At 37.7% G+C, this 17,105-nt stretch overlaps 1 protein-coding gene across 1 annotated transcript in view; it reads left to right on the top strand.

The window, feature by feature from the left end:
- The window catches only part of PDSS2 (decaprenyl diphosphate synthase subunit 2), a 110,697-nt gene that overhangs the window by 41,757 nt on the left and 51,835 nt on the right, over positions 1-17,105 (top strand). Inside the window, exon 2 of the mRNA XM_056488000.1 lies at positions 4,837-4,968. Coding sequence (XP_056343975.1) covers positions 4,837-4,968 — 132 coding nt within the window. The remainder of the gene's footprint in view (positions 1-4,836; positions 4,969-17,105) is intronic.

The following is a 17,105-nucleotide window of genomic DNA, read 5'->3' as shown; positions in this document are numbered from 1 at the left end:
AGAATAGTTTCTAATTTAGCCTAAAACTAGCCTGGACTTTCAACAACACTATACTATGCTTATAAATCTTCTTCATCAGTGTAATTGATTTTGGTTGTGTTAGAGACTTTCCCAGCTGCTTTTTATTAGAGCTGTGTGAACAGATTGTTGTTTTTTTCCCCCTCCTTTTGTTTGACAGCTGAAGAGGAAAGGTAGATTAATGAAATTCCTCTCTGTTTTCCTTCCCCTTGTTAACTACACAGGACTTGTGTATGGCCTGAAACAAAATGATTGATCTTGTCAGTGGGACACCTTCAGTAGAAAGCATGGAAAGGAAGGGTAAAAGTCACCAGAGGAGATGAGGAGGACAGTGATCTGTCCACTTCAGCTCCTACCAGCAGTCCTGTGGCCACGAAACACACCTAGGTGGGGTGGAGGGGCTCCTGTGGGGTAACTGATGAGAGGGCTGCAAGCCCCACAGCTCCTGCTTGCTTGGGTCATGAGCAGAACATTTGGGAAACGCTAACGTTTATCTAAACATTTAACAACCCCTTTTTGTCCTCCCAAAATGCCTTACCACATCAGTTTTGTTGGGAAATTTGTTCTGCATTCTTCATAATTAAATTTGAATTAGCACTAGTACCCATGAGTATGGTCTCTTCTGCTACACCCACGTACAGAGTCAGTTGACTTTAAGTTGCCTGTGCAGGGGGTTTTTTGCTGCCTTTTAGTGCCATGAAATTACCCCTATGTCCAGCTCATCCTTACAGTAACTGTTATAGTTGCCATGTTTCCTCTCTGTGGTTCAAATTCACAGTTTAATGTAATGAAAAAACGTGCTAGGAAGGTGGTCTTGTCACATGCAAATAATTTTTAAATCTTTGTAGTATTTAAATATGTCAGTACAAATGACGCTTGTAATGAATAGCAGATTTTTGTTTTAATAAAAGTGTGTATTTCCAGTGGAGTTAAATGTGACGGTTACCAGAGGTTAAAATTCCCCTGCAATAGCTGCTTTGTGTGGAGCAATACACAAAGCACTAAGTGAAATGTTTGCTTGATTTATTCTGCGCAGCAGACGGACCCTGGTAGTGGGAGGTGTAATTTGCAGCGCATTAGCTATTAGCCAGTGTCACTGCCTGCGTGGGCGGTCACACCGCGCATGTGTCGGAGCCAGGCGCTTCTCCCCTCTGCTCTGGCATGGATTTATTTATTTTTCTTTTTTTTTTTTTTTTTTTTTTTTTTCCGTGAGCACTGTGCTGTATTTGAAACTGCGAATCTGCCAGTTTTCAACTGGGTTACTCTGTCACACAGATGATATCTAGAGTAAATGCCTCTCTCTTCCCCAGATTCTGAATTCCAAAATGGAATCGTAGAGGTTTTTGACTTCCCTACCTTTCTCTGCTATGAGGTCCCCCGAGGATGAAGTATGGCATTTGCAGATACCCAGCCTGTAAACTTAAGAGGAAGCAAAATTGTGCTAATGATTGAGGGGTTTTTTTTGGGTACCCTATGCATGAACTTGTGTTGTTCAGCAGAGGTTTTCCAAAAGAGTGTCAGCTTGATGTATCTTTTTCTGTGTGCACAATTTCACTTGCGTTGCTTTTAGTTCACTTTTTTTCCCTGGAGGCACCTGTCTCCTGCCACATACCCATCAAGACTAATTGCACCATCTGGAAGACTTTGGTGTTGCTGTTACTTGTGCAGGATATCTCTGGGGAGCTTAATTCAGAATGTGAATGTGACCCCTGAAGCCATGTCAAGTAGCTGCAGTAGTTCCTAGTGTCTAAAGGATGATCACCAGAGGCTTTATTTGTTTCAAGTCTAATGTGGTTTGCTTTAGTGTGGATATGGTACATGTCAGTAACACAACATGTTTTGAAAATTGAGTTAAACTTTGACTACTGGTTTGGTAATTCATAGCAAATCCTGTCTAAAATTACATCTGAACCATATGTAATGTAGAGGCTGTATGATTAGGTGTAGCAATGATAGACATATTGCTCCTTATTACTTGATTTTTCTGTTCTGTTCTTCCCCCCACCAACAGCTGCACTTTTCATTAAGAGTTTCCTGCTAAGAATGTAAGGTATTCATTGCTAGTAGTGTTGCAAACCCCCTGAACAGCCCATAGCACTTGCTTTTGCTATTGCTACTGAGTATTTTCAACACAGGTAATTTTCTTCTCTTCCTCACCTAGTCTGAATTAGGTAAAAGTGCTTCACTTCTAGTATCTGTCTAGGCAGTGGTTTATCTAAAGTCCAGTGCTCCATGTTCCTGTTATGAACACTTTTTATGTCTACCTTTGTAACATCCTGTCACTTGACAAGCTGTAGAGCACTGGGCATGAAAAAGCAAAGTGTTCTGATTGTTCAGAGTATCACTATAATTTGCTATTTTTTTAAAGCGTTATTCATTTCTCACAATATCTCTGCCTTTAGTAATACACTCTGATTTTACCACATACATATGTGGAAAAAGGCAGTTTTTTTCCTAAAACCACTTTTCTTTAAAAATTATAGAGTTTTAAATAGTGTTGAGGAAATATATTTTAATTCAGTTGCATCATCTTTATAACTTCTGTGGTTGTGTGTAATGTGGTCAACTGAAGTTCAAGCCAGAGAAGTACTTACACCACCACAAACAATTACGAATTCTGTGTACAGGATGCATACACACTTTGTATTATTCATTATGTGTACTTTCTGTCTTTTTCCTGGGTAGTTTAATGTTCGTTGTGGCTCTGACTTTGGAAATCTATAGAGTTTTAAGTATATCACTGCCTTGGCTGCATTCTGTTAACTGTATATTGGAGCATGGTAAGAAACAAATTATTTATTTGTGTGTTTGGTGAGAATAGGAATATGCAGGTTACAAATTCACAGAATGCTGAAGGCAAGCAGCTGAAAACCCCTCACTACACGTATCCAGTAAACAAAGTAAAGGTACATGTTGCATGACCACAGTGCTTGTGCCCTTGAGCAGAGATCTGAGCAGTGTAATCTTTCGTGGGTTTGAGTGGCTGGGAAGTACTGGGGGACTGAACTAAAAAAAAAAACAATTTCTGCTTTGAGAAGTTATATAGAATCTCTCTTCTACTGCTTTTTATGTTGTTCTGGTCAGGGTTGCTGTGAGCATGGGGTATCCTGAGCTGCCAGGCTCACTGGGCATACCTGACTTGGGCAGGGTGGACCAGCCTGCAGGTGAAGCAAATAGGATGTGGGCAGATTGTAAAGGCACAGAAGTCATGGCCTCGTTTGGCTAGTTAGATCTCACCACAGCTAAAAGTGTTGTGGGTTGTGGTAAAAAGCCATACTAGCCTCCTCTTAGCTTAATTGATCATTGCATTTGTAGAGTGTAGCTTTTGTAGCACTTGTAGCTGCACTGAGTGGGAGCTTGGGCACCTCTGAAGGGAGGAGTATTAGCCTGGAGTCAGGTGTGTGAGTGTGGATGTGAAGATCAAACCCAAAAGTTGACTTGCACCAGCTACCTGGGTGGTCCTTCTCATTCTACTCTGAGCATAGTTCAGACCATTTCCTCATCACTGTAAAACAGGATGTAAAGACTCAAGAAGTCATTTTATTTTCCTGTAGCACAGGAACTTTCACAGAGAAAGGTGTTATTTAAATGATTCTTCTTCTTTATGTGTCTGTGTTAATTAAGTAGTGTACAGAAGGTACACTTGACTGTGAAATGTATGAATTATGACAAAAGTCCAAATGAAACTTTAGATTGCATCCACTGTTTTCTTTATTCAAACATACTTGCAAGGTCAACATTTTAGATTTTTTTTCATTCAGCTGATATAAAGACAGTTCTGTTTTGACTTCTTCACTTATTAGGGCTAAAATTTTACTCTGGGGTAAAATGAGTTAAAGTGCTTAGTAATTTGTGATGTAGTTCTTCATGTGATTTATTTAACAAATATTTAGATGATATCAGAGATTTTGTCTCTTATTTATCAGAAATTAGTTTACAAATTTAATAGAATCTGGAGTGTATGATCCTTTTGGCTAGCTATTTAGCTGTATTGCTGAATGTAGGAAGTAGAAAGCAAGTTTGACAGGGCCAGGAAGAATACAATTGGAGATATTGCAGTCAAAAAGGAAAGCTAAGCTTACTTTAAAGCAAATTAACTTCTGAGATGTTATATCTAAATGGTCATTTGGAATTGCTCTCAGCAAATATGATTTTAGGGACAGTTTCCTTCTGACACCTAATTTAAAGTTGTAGCATTTGAGACAATTTTTTGTTTAAACCAGCTCATCTCTACTTCATTTATCTCAAATTATTATTTTACATATTCCATCAGTTTCTGCATTTTCACTGTTTTCTTACTATAGTCAGACCTGTTTTATGTACTCTGCCCTCTGTTCACAACCACTAAACAGTTTCTTGTCAGCAGGTTATAGATTTTGGCTGCACCTTTCCTTCTTTGCCTTTCTTCTCATGGAGTAGGAGGCTTCTTCTGGCTTTTTATTTTTTTGTACATCAGACAAGAAACTGAAAGCTCTTATGTTCCTATTACAGTAGAGTACATTGAATTATTCTGAAATACTCCTGTCATGACATGACATGAAATGCAAGAGACATGCTGCTCCTTAAAAATAATCAAGATTTAATTCAATCCTGAATACTTGCTTTTCTCTGCAGTAGTAGGATTTCATTGTGTCAGGTAAAGGATGACAGAAGATCATGATTCATAATTGCAACTTACTTATTTCCCTGCTAACATGAATATTAGAGACATGATGGATGGTTGGCAGCCTGAGGTCTAAGTATTTTTTTCCACTTTGGTGCAACCAGTGAAGATGGATAGTGAAAATATGCCTTTTTTTTTTCTTTTTCCTGTTTTAGGGGTTTTGTGTACGATAGCCGGAACAATTTACAGATGCGAGGTTTGGTCGTACTGCTTATTTCCAAAGCTGCTGGACCCAGCACAGCAGAACTCTCTTTCCAGCATGACATGGTCAGTGGAATTTATTCCAGGTATGTAGTATGGCATGCTGAGGTATATTTAATGGTGGTAGTAAAGTATCCTTAGTGGCCTGTTCACCTGTAAAGGAAAATCAGTATTTGCTTAGTCACAAAGCTTTGTTCCTCAGGTTTATTATAAGCTTTTCACAGTGAAAACCATTTCCTACTCTTTGCCTATTGTATCTTAATTGTGGGTTTAGGGCACAACCAAATTGAAAACATTTGGGTCAAGATAGTTGATTGAAAGTTTACATTAAGAGGTAGTCAGAATAAAATTTTTTTAAAAAACCAATGCTAGATTTTTATTTTTTTGTTAAATAGAGTATTTTCATTTTGATTTCCTCCAATGTTGTTTGGGTGCACCTGTTTACTAGAAATTTCAGAGTGAGATGCCAGCCTTGTGGGACACCAGTTGGTCTCACTGAGTACAGAAGTTTTTGTATAGCCTGTTTGGAGGGTGTTCTCCCATGCTGCAGCAGTGTAAAATAAAGTTCTTACCTCCCACATGTCACAGCAGATTTACTGAGCCTACCATTATGGTTCTGTATGCTCTAACTGAGATATTTCAGCTCCACTGAATTCCCAAATACTTTTTAAGCTTTTAAACTAAATTTCAGCAGTAATGAAAATCAGTGGTTGCTCTCATTTATATATTTGATAGTGAACTATTCCATTGAAGTAAGTAATGAAATCTGTTGAAAAATTGTAAAATTTGATTTTTTTAAAATCCTTTTGAAAAACTGTATGTTGCTTCGTTGAGGAAACAAAACTGTTGTATGTTTTGTTAATTGTGTTTCTGACCTCTGTAATATAATAATGAAGATGCACAGGCTTAGTAACATGTTTGTATCCTGATTTGCTTCAGACTGCAGAGGTAGTATCATAGAATTGGAAAGACCAAACAAATGAAAATTTTAAAATGCATGTAGTATATTAAAATATCAGAGAATGAAAATATATATGAATTAGTACAGGAAGAAATAACAATAAATAAGAAAAAGGACAACGCTGTAAAGCAGGGTTGTTATGGAGAACTGTGTTGTCCCTTTAGCTGTTTAATTCCATTCTTATTTTGTTCCATCCATAATGTCCCCTTAGGGTTGTAGAATTTTTATATTTATATGCAAATGGTGCTGTATGAAAACATAATTCTAGTTAGTTAATTATGGCACAGGAGGTATTTTAGTTTGTTTTGTAAATGATTTTAGAAGTTTACCTTAAGTATGCCTCATAAAAGGAGAGAAAAAGCATTATTTTTTTTTTGTAACTGAGTTCTTGAGTGTGATGTTTCTGACCATGGAGGTGAAGTTTGAGTATTTAAAGCTGCCGTTGGGAAGGTGACTAGTGGAAGTATTCATTAAGGAGCAAATAAGACTTTGAATTAATAATGAGCCATTTGGTGTAAATGGACATCATTGGAATGATGCCAGTTCAACCAGCTGAAAATCTAGCCTAATAATCTAAGTTTGAGCAAGTCAATAGCCATTAGAATATCTAGTTCAGAGCTACAGAGGTATGCCAAAAATGAAGCACTTTTGAATACGCCCACACAGGTTCACTTAAGGTTCATTACTGTCTGCAAAAGTGATGACTGTGGAGTTGTTAATTTTAATGGATTTTCTATGATACTTTAAGTCCTGCAGCCTGGTGTAAATACAAGGAAACATGCCACTGCATTGTTTTGTTTTGTGTCGTAATGGTCAGTTCTTGCCCTCCACTGAAGTCACTGTGGGCTTTGGCTTTGAAGTTCTTCTTTATTTCAGGTGCTTTTCCAACTACACTTATTTAAATATGAGTCTAATTTCTGATTTCCATTTCTCCATTGTATATAGCTAAGAGAATAGGCTGCTTGTAATGTTGTGATCTTAAAGGGTTTTTGTGGTATTTTTAACGTGTATTACAAGTAGTGTTTTACCAACTGCCTTCTCCTGAAGATGAACAAAAGGATGTTGTTTTCCATATCTGCATTTTTGTCTGCTGTCTTGGTTACAGTGTAATTATATATGATTTGTGTATATTGGACATATGTATCAAAGGCAAAGTCTATCCCTCAGTGATATGAAGTGAAGAAATATGCTTAATCCTTTATTGCTTATATGTCTCCAGCTTTGGATAGTATTTTTTGGAAATAGATTCTTACAGATTTTCAGCTCAGCTGTAATCTATACAGCTCTTATTGTTGCCATGCCATATAATTACTTCATCTTTATATAAAATGTTTTGCTGGAAATATTATTTCTGGCACTGTAATGAGCATCTTCACTGCCTGATACTTACGTGCTGTGAACATTATATTGTGGACTATTAGCTGGGATATGGCTCACTTGATTTTAGGATACTTAGTAGTGATTAATTAATTGCATTTCTGAAATCTGAGCATGAGCTAAGTTGTTCCAGTACTTGTCAGTGACTACACCAGCCCAGTTTTTCTTTTTCCAGTGTTTGTGCTGGAACCAGTTCTTGTGCTGTATTTAAATACTTGGTCCTGCAGTAGATAGCCAGGTTGCATCAGTTCTCTTTAACTGGTACTACACTAAATGTACAATCTGTAACCACGAAGATGTAACACTGTGATTACCATTTAACTTAGAAAAAAACACAAAAAAACCCCGTGGTGGACATTTTCATCCTGGAATTTGGCACGTTCTGCATAACATCTTCTCACTATTTCATATTCTTAAATCACAATAAAGCAATACAAAAATTAAAATTAAAACAGAAATATACTGAGAACTGAATTTGGAATAGAAAAAAAATTATCCTGTTCTCTTGTTCTCTAGATATTGTGACAATTGACCTAAATGTATAAAAATAGATAATTTAGCTTCCTAGCTGGCATCTGTTTTTCACTGGTACACAATGGAACAAAACCAATGCCTGCTACCAGAGAACAATCTTTTCCAGAATAATAAGGATTACAATTTAGGTAGTTACAGGAGCAGGGCTAGTGTAGTTAAATGGTGCTGCCTCTGGCCAGCATTGCCTTCAGCTTTAGCACTTCATAATTTGCAAGAGTCGTGATCTGCCTGCATTAATTTGGGGCTGTGGGGGTCATTGTGTGCAAGGGTATCATAGTAACTGCTGGTTGCCTTATGAGCCATGCTGAAGATAAGGGAGGAAGTGTTATAAAAGCCTGCCTGGCATGCTTTACACTGTACAGCCACCTCCCTGTCGTGTTGGCAGCAACCTCACTTTATTCCTATTGGTGGGGAAAAGAACCTGGCTTTACTTCCAGCTCAGCATCAGTGATCCCAAAAGAGGATGAAGAGAAGTAGCAGCATGATGAACAGCTCAATTTCAGCTGCTGGACAGATTTCCTAAATTAAAACTTTCTGCTGGTTTCTTAGCATTAAAGAAAATATTTCCTTGGCTACAGAAGCATTGCAAATATAAGGATCAATTGCAGTGCTCACTGCAGAGTATGCAAACAGTATCATGTAAGATTTGATGTCATTGCCTGTACTCAAGCAAAATATGCATCCCATATTCCCTTGAAACTCCTTACTCTTGTGCTAAAGAGAAAGCAGAACTCACATTTGGGTATAGGCAGAATCAAATTAACAATAATTTATCATGCTAATAGTATCAGAGAGTACCTCAGATGTGACACAGGAGGCTAAAGCTTCATAAGGGCTTTGAGATCCATTTCCTAACTGGTGATTATACTAGAGTCTGACACTGCATTACCTTCTCTCAGAGCAAAACTTACTTGGATAGTGAAGTATGCAGCTTGCTGTTATTTTACTTTGTTGCTGGAAGTGAGGTTTGTAATTGAAACTCCAGGATCATGTGGTTTCTGAACACTGACAGCTTTATGCTTCGTGGTGGTGCTACATTCTCACAGCTGAAGATACCAAAACTGGCTTGGGTCCTCTCTCGAAGTACCCAAAGGGGTATCTTTTTCTGCTCACATCTGGCATTGCCAGACACTACTGCCTGGGGACTGAGGGATCTCCTTGGCTTTATACTGGGTAATGAATGCCTGACATAGCCTCTGTATTGCAGCTTAAAATGCAAGTGACACCAAAGAGCAAACTTGGGCCTTTTCTTCAGCCCTCAGAATCCTTGGCTCTAACACAGCAAGTTATTTTCTTCTCTCTGTTTTGCCTTTCCCCCCCGCCCCCCACCATTTGTGCTGTTTTAAAAATACCCTCTAGTATTGACATCCATTGAGTCAGCTCTGCTGATTTCCTTGGATGCTTGTCAGAGGTTTAAAACAATCCTTTTTTCAGTCAAATCTGCCTGTGCATTCACACTGGTGGATCCTATGGTCATTGACAAGCAAAGACCTTTTAATCAATATGGAATATTGAAATAGGAATATAGAAAGTACTATTTCAGTTCTGTACTAAAACCTGCTTGGAAGAGTTGCAATGCTGTAGTAACAAGAATCACAAACATAGATACCTTTTTCTGAGTCTTTCAGTAATTATTTTGGAAACAGCATTGATGGTGCTTCCAATAAAAGCCCAGTTTAAGAGTAAGTTGGCAGCAGATGCCAACTCCTTGCTATGATTATTTGCTTATTATTATTTGCTTACATGTTCTGATACTAAGTTGTCCTGAGTACCCTTTTTTGGAGGCGCACACACACGAGCAGGGGTCACAGAATGATTTCACATGCTCTTTGTCATTGTGGCCATATCACAGTCATCTTGTTCTAACCTACTCTAAGGAGCACTTAAAACTTAAATCCAGATCTTAACCAGAGGATTCATTCACCCTTAGGTTTCTTTTTCTCTGCATGTTTCTTTGATTGCAAGAAGTCAGAGGGGTAGGTGTATTTCTAAGGACTGTAAGGACAGAGGACATACTGCTCTGTCCCTTTGCAGTTCTATCTAGCTTTCTCCCAGCTTCTTGCTTGCTATGAAAAGAAAGCTTTGCCCTAACTTAATTTCCTTTCCCATTCCTTTCCATTCCAAAGAGCTTTATGCCATCTTCAGAGAAAGTTTGACCTTCCATTAACCTCCTTTAGGGTTATACAGATGATGCTGATAGTACATCTAGGTTCAGAGCATAATTCAAGTTGGAAGAGATATTGGGAGGTCTGTTGACCCACTTCCTTTTGAAAGCAGAGTCAGCAATGAGGTAAGACTCATCTAGCTTTCTTCATGAACATCAGGTCTTTCAAGAACAGAGTCTTCTTCACAAGATAATGTGAGATGTGTTTTAAACAGATGAGTGAGCATTCTACCCTGGCCTGTAGCCTTAGCTCTGTCTAATGCTGTCATTGGTGTGCACTCATGGCTATGGAGTTCACAAGCGGCTGTGCTGATGTTGGCATGGTTTAGCCTGTTAGATGTCTTTATGGTCATTCAACAGCTGAAGTATCCAAAGAACTTTCCATCCCAAGATTTTCAGAATTAGAAATGGCAGCTGTGTCAAGGCCTGCTTTAAGAACACAAGCATAAAGGTCTTGTCTGTCTTAGGGATATGCCACTATGTATTAGGGACAAATTGCTGTGTATTAATGGGGACACTCTTCTATTTCTCACATGTGACAGCTCACCATCTGCAGCTCTATCTGTTCTTCTCCAAAACCCATGCCATGGCAGCCGTAACAGAGGTGATGCTGTGCTTGTTAGAGCAGTCTTTAATTGCTGTATGCATGAGGAGCACTTAGGCTGCCTCCAGGGAATCCAAGCTTATGTGAATTATGTTCCTTGGACAACTTCAGTCTGCAAAGATAAATATGGACTAGTGTAGTCAAAAGCTCAGAGGTAATATGTTGATTATAGTATGCTTTTGAGACTTTCAGTCTGCAAAAATATGCTCAAATGAACATTGGTTTGTTGGCTTTACTTATGCCTGTGGCCTGGACTTCTGTAGGACTGGGATTTTATGGGGCAGAAGGATCTGAAATGGCAATATTTCACTTTATGTATTTAGTGTAACTGCTTATGAGGCGTGAGCACACCTTATCTGGAAATTAGAAAATGTAAGAGGTGTTCCATGTTGAGTGAAAGCGTAATAAATACTGCATGAGGATATGCACCTTTGGCTTTGCATTCTCTGAGAGCTCCAGTTATTGGCAAGTAGCTTCTGTCCTGTTCTTGTGAATACAGCCAAACAGCTGAGAGATGCTAATGCTTAGGTGGCTGTCACCTCTCCAGTCAGAGTAGATGGCTACAGTAGGACAGGGCTGCCTTCTGCTTTAGGAACACATCAATGTTCTCTGGCAAAACAGGACCTTTACTGTGTAAGCTGTATCTTCACTTGCTCAGCTCACCCCTGAAGTTTTGTCGGCAGATTCTTTCTACTGTAGACAAGTTTAAAGATGTTTGTAACTGTAAATAGTTTTTAAATGCTTTCCAACTGGAATGTGCCTCCTCATTAATCTGTATTTGATTATCTGTGGAAAGAAATTAGATAGTTCCCCTTTAAAAGAAAGAAAGGAAAAAGCAAATTCATTACAAAACCTCCTGGCTAATTAACCATGGGAAACACGAGTAAATTTTAGTGAAGGTGGTGAGGTTTATTATATTGCTAGAGTGTAAATGGCATTTAGAGGTTGCTTTGACCAGTTTGCTATTAAATTTTACAAAAGCCTCCTTTTTACCTTGCATGGTGTAGGTATATCTGTGGACAAATTCTCTTTGAGAGTTACTGTAAAAGGTAAAACACAAATGAAATAAAACCAAAGATAATACAAATTATTATCTCCTTACCTACAAAAATACAAAGAGCACAAGTGGGTGACTCTTCACCTTATTTCAGATCTTGCTCTTCTTTCAATTTCTGTACTCTGAACTACATAGGATGTTAACTTCAGAGACGGGATTTGACTGTTTCTTACCTTGATATTTTCAAGTAAAAGAATAATTCCTAACTCTACTATAGACTTCTATCATGTGAAGAGTACTTTCATATTTGTAAGAAGTTGGAGTTTTTTTCCATTACTACTTTTCTGGGTTTACTAGTAAAGGAAACTAAATTAAGTTTTCCTTGACCTGGTACAATGCACAGGGAGTGGCTGTGAACCAAAGTTTGGGAGACCTCATGCTCCATTGCACCTATCCCCATCAATGACTGCTAAATTGTGGTAGAACATGTTTAAACAAAATGAAAAGTAATAAATGGGAAAAATGTAGTAAGACCAATAGTGTATGTAGTGTAGTGTATGGAACTCAAAACTGTAAGAAAGCAGAGGTGTTATCTTTTGTGTGATGTAAGTATTCAGCCTGGGAGTTTTAGTACAGTGTAGCTATTGCACTTTAAATTCACACTGGCTTATTGCACACAAGCCCTGGGTCTCAGCTGCAGATATTGCAGAGATTAATCTTATTAATGGAACTGCTAATTGGTGTTTGACTTCTAATTATAGTAACAATAGGCCATAACAATCAATCCTCACCTTTACTGGGGCACATTAGGACTCTTTATCATAAAAATGATTTCCTTTGGGACTTACTGTTCTTATTTCCATCTTCTGGAAGGCTGGCTTTCAGCAAAGGTACAGTATCCCAACTACCAAGTACTTTAGAAGCTTAGCTAATTAACTAGTAGAGAAAATGCATGGTCCTAAAATATTCAATATCTAAGTACATTAAGGAGTACAGTGCTCTTGACAAAATTGTTTGAAAGATAATAGGAAAAGTATGTCAAAATATGAGCAGTGATGTCTTTAAGAATCTTTAAGAAATATGTAATTTTGTCTCTCAGTCCTTGGCAGCTTTTCCATAACTTTTAGTGAGAGGAAATCCAAGCAGTTACTCTAAATTATTTTATTTATTTTTTTCTCTCCAGGATAAATCCTGTGAGATTCATCATCTCATTTACAAGATGAGTCTCAGGAGATGAAAAGCACATACAACTTGATTACATATTCTTATTGATCATCTTCCATCCACAACAATAAAAATCAACTCCAAATACAAATCTAACAATATTACTAATTCATTACAACCAGTACTTTTCTTCATTAACTTTTATTGTTTTCAGCATACTTAGGATGTGCAAATACAGCAATTATATGTTGAATAAGAAAAGGTCTTCTCCTTACATTGTAGAATAAATAAAAAGGCACTGTATTAGAGCTGATCAAAGACTCTTCAGAGATACGGGCTCAAATCTTGTTCAAAATAAGGCTTTATTTAGGTAGCTGAGCAAGGTAAACTCAGCATGTACATCACAAAGTGTGTTTGGTTTCCATTTTAGAAAGGAAGTAATTTTCAGTATCAGAGAAAGCATGGTGTAGGGATGGCTTACCTTGGAGGAATTGTAATGTCGCCTCTGTCTGTCTGTCCAGCCCTCCCTTTTCTTGGAGCTTCTTTCCTCCCATTGCTTGTGAAGTGAGTACTGCACTGCCATGATGTGCAGCATAGCATGCAAAGCCAGAGCAGCACTGGTGGAATTCTGCAGTGGGTCTGGAGCAGCTGTGGGAGCAACAAAGCCCTGCTTTCACCCCAGTGGGAGCTTTCCAAAGAAAGGCCAGGTGACCTGTGGTAACAAGGCTTGGCACAGCCTTGCTGGGACATGGCATGGCCACACACTAGAGAACTTCACCAGAACTGTGTTTGCTGTAAACCTTTCCCTTGCAGCAATTTTCTACTTGAGAACTTTCACGTTTCCTTTAAAATTATATAATAGTATTTTAAGTATTTAATGAAGAGAAACTTCTAACCATCACCTAAGTACAACCCAGTGCTGTGATGAAAGCACACAACAGCTTTGGAGACTGCTTATCCCTCAGAACTATGACATCAATGTGACAAATTGCTTCACTCCAAGTTCTTAAATAACTATATCCATATAATTTATATGTCCTACAGTGCCAAAATATTTCCCTTGCTTTTCTACCTGCTGAAGTACCACCTGTCCTCTTTCTGTCCTATTAACGTCTCCCTTGACACATTTTGCAATGCAGTTACCCAGTTTCAATACAAATTTCTGCAATTCTTGGGAAATTGTAGCAATATGAAGTTAAGTATTGCAAGGCATACTGCATCAATTAATTTATTTTCTTAGTAAGATTCAGTCAGTGCTCTGATATGGTATAGCTGAAGATATTGCAACATTTTTCATCTGCTGGGGTGGAGCTGAGAACTCCATGAGTATATGTATGTGAAAATATGAGGCTGTATAAAGATTATGCAGTGTTCTTTCTCTTCCACTTGAAATAACGGCATGTTCTGGACCCTAATCACATTACATGAATTAATGCTTCTTGTGGCTTCATTGGTATCTGGCCTTTAACCTTTAGCAGATTTTCATGTGCAGTTTGACAGCTCTGAGATGCTTCTAGAGCATACAATAATAAAAAAGAAAGGCAGCAATAATGTGCTGGTGGTGTAGACAGAGCACTGTTTTCCTGGACAGCAATTGGTTATTTTTAATATATTCCAGTATAAACGTGGGTGTATGAGTACATAGGTAAGAATGATTGATGATTTGAGGAGTAAGGAATTGGAGAACTAGGGATAAAGATTTCAAGAATATGAATGCAATATGGTGTTCTCACTGTGTTGTATTTGAGAAGGTACTTTTGCAGTCAAAAGAGAAATCAGAAAGATTATGGGTTTTTTATAGGGTCTGCAGCAATTGAAAACTTATGATCAGCAGTGCCAGCATGATTATGGAGCATGTTTGGTACATGTAAGATTTCATGACCTTGATTGCCTGGTTCCTGAAGTCCATTTAAGTATTTGGAGTTGTAGTTTTTTAATTTTTCCAAAGACTTGGCCAAATTTGTGTACATTTTTGTGGAAGGAGAAGATGGAGCCAAATAAATTATGCATCTATTATTGTCAGAGAGGGAAGAAACATAAGCAAGTTCTATATTATACTGTATAGGATTTCTGATTTCTTTCTCTTAATTGCTGTGTTTCACCTAGACACTGTTGCATGGAAAGCTTGCTTCAGTCTCTTATAACTGAAATTTCATTCTGGCTTTTGATATCCATGCAACAAAAACAGTGCAAAAAATTCAGCTACATTCATAGCTGTTCCAGTAGACAAATTAAATTTTAGCAAGGCTCCAGTATTAGCTGCAGTCAGGAACAGATCTTACTTTGTGGACTCTGGTAGGAATTCTGCTGAAATAAAGTTTGTTCTTGAAGGTGGCTTGTTAGCATATAGCTGTCTCTCCATCATCACTTACTTGGGGTTAATGTTGCTTGAATTGGTTGATGTCATTTTATCCCTTCTTACAGCGTATAGATTGAATCGTTCTAGGATGAAAGAACCAAAAAATGAAAGCATGAAATTTTCAGATACCTTATATTTTAATAAGGTAAAAATAGATGGAAATTGTGCTGATGGGATAATAGTGAATAATTTTTTTTAATCAAAGGACACATTTTTCTCAATATCACACCTTATGCCATTTGCATCAAGTATATATGAATAATAATGACAAAACTTTGCAGACCTCAACAGCACCAAATGCTTGTAACTGTGCTGATATGGTCCCAGAAGCAGCAGTCGTTGCCTTGCTCCAAAAGGTTTATTATCCTTTCCCTGCTGGCAATTCTGTCAACACACCTGGTGTATGGGGCAAGGTCTCTGAGAAGTCTGCTGTCTCCCTTTAGCTATTAGTCTCTTTCCTTGTACATGGCAGGCTATACCCATCTGCTGCATACTTCTGCTTTGTGAAAAGCAAAAGTATTCCTATAAAAAACCATTTTAATGTATGGTATTAACGTCCCTATCCAATTCAGAGCGTTGAAGGTTCAGGAGGGGAGAGGAGAGCCTCTGTGATAACCATACTTTTAATTGCTGACTAACAGAAATGTAGTTATAGCTGTTCAGAATATGACAGGTTTACTTCACAGTATGAGCTATCTGTGGTTGTGTGACCAGTGTGTTTGGATTTTCTTTATCCCCTCTGTATCCTGGATATTTATGAGTATTTCAGAATACACAGTAATTGTTATATAAGCATAATAAAAAAAATACATAGCTATAAAATAAACCCCAACCCTATCTGGTACACTGTATTCTGGTGATTCACATTTTATTTTTTAATGCCTTTTTCTTGTGCAGTTAGACATATGAACAATCTATTATCTTAATAGGACTGCTCATTTATCAAGTGTTCATTCTTCATGGCATAAAAAAGGTTACCTTCTTTTTGCTCTCACATAAAAAGGTTCCATGTATTTCAGGTGTCATTAGTACTAGAGATTTAATGTCAAGGTTAGTGCACCTTATCTTTCAGCTACATTGAATACAATTACAGACAAACTCTTCAGAGAGATTTCAGAGAAAAACTGGGAGTAATAAGTCAAGCTGGCAGTCTCAGAATAGCTGACAATGCACAGAAATGGGAATTTCTGTTAATAGTGGTTCAAACTGTCTCCCATTGCAAATAAAATTATAGTCATGCTTCAGTCTTGCAGGGCTGAGAAAAAATGAATAAAATGTCAAAAAAAGTATGTTCATAAAATTAATTGTTAGTAGCCTGTTTCTTGCATTTACCTGTGAGACCTTTTATTTCCCTTCATATCTTTTTAGATGTTTTTAGTGCAAGTATTTAAATATTTTGACTAAATAAACCAGAGTAGTCAAAACTATTTTAAAACTGTGATGTGAAATTTTTATGGAGTAGATGCATGAGATGTAATTGGAGGATACTTATTGTTGAGGGGCTATAGAGCAAATATGGATAATCCTGGATGGATGGACACCCTGAGTGTTGCCCACAGGCAGTCTGGCTGATATATGCTGCCATCATATGGGAACGAATATTGGTCATTTCCATTACAAAATATGTGATTTTCTCCATCATCATGTTTGATTTGGTTTCTGCTGTGGTGGTAGCAATGTCGTCCAGTCTACGAATGAATCCTTTGGCTCATACATCATCTTTTGAGGGTTCTGGTCAACATACTTTATTCAGTTCTGAATCTGTCTATCTTTGCATAGTGTATTCTACTATCACATTTTCCCAAAGCCATGCTACAGCAACTGTTGCCAAAGCTTTTGATCACCTCCTGTCTTGCCATTTTTTTGACTCTTGTTTACAATACCTAAAACTTACTTCAGTAAGCCAAAAGGAAGGCCTTCATGCTAACTCCATTGTAAGCTCTTCTCTTGGCTTGCTCTTCTTTCACCCCATCAGTTTTAAATGTCTTAGTTTTATCTTTGACTATTAGGAATATAATACATTTGTTTTAAGGAAACCATTTGTTTTGCTGTTTCTAAACCAG

Source organism: Oenanthe melanoleuca, chromosome 3 (genome assembly GCF_029582105.1).
Source record: "Oenanthe melanoleuca isolate GR-GAL-2019-014 chromosome 3, OMel1.0, whole genome shotgun sequence".
Lineage (NCBI taxonomy): Eukaryota > Metazoa > Chordata > Aves > Passeriformes > Muscicapidae > Oenanthe > Oenanthe melanoleuca.
Note: the sequence above shows the minus strand (reverse complement) of the source record. Positions and strands in the feature narration are given on the sequence as shown.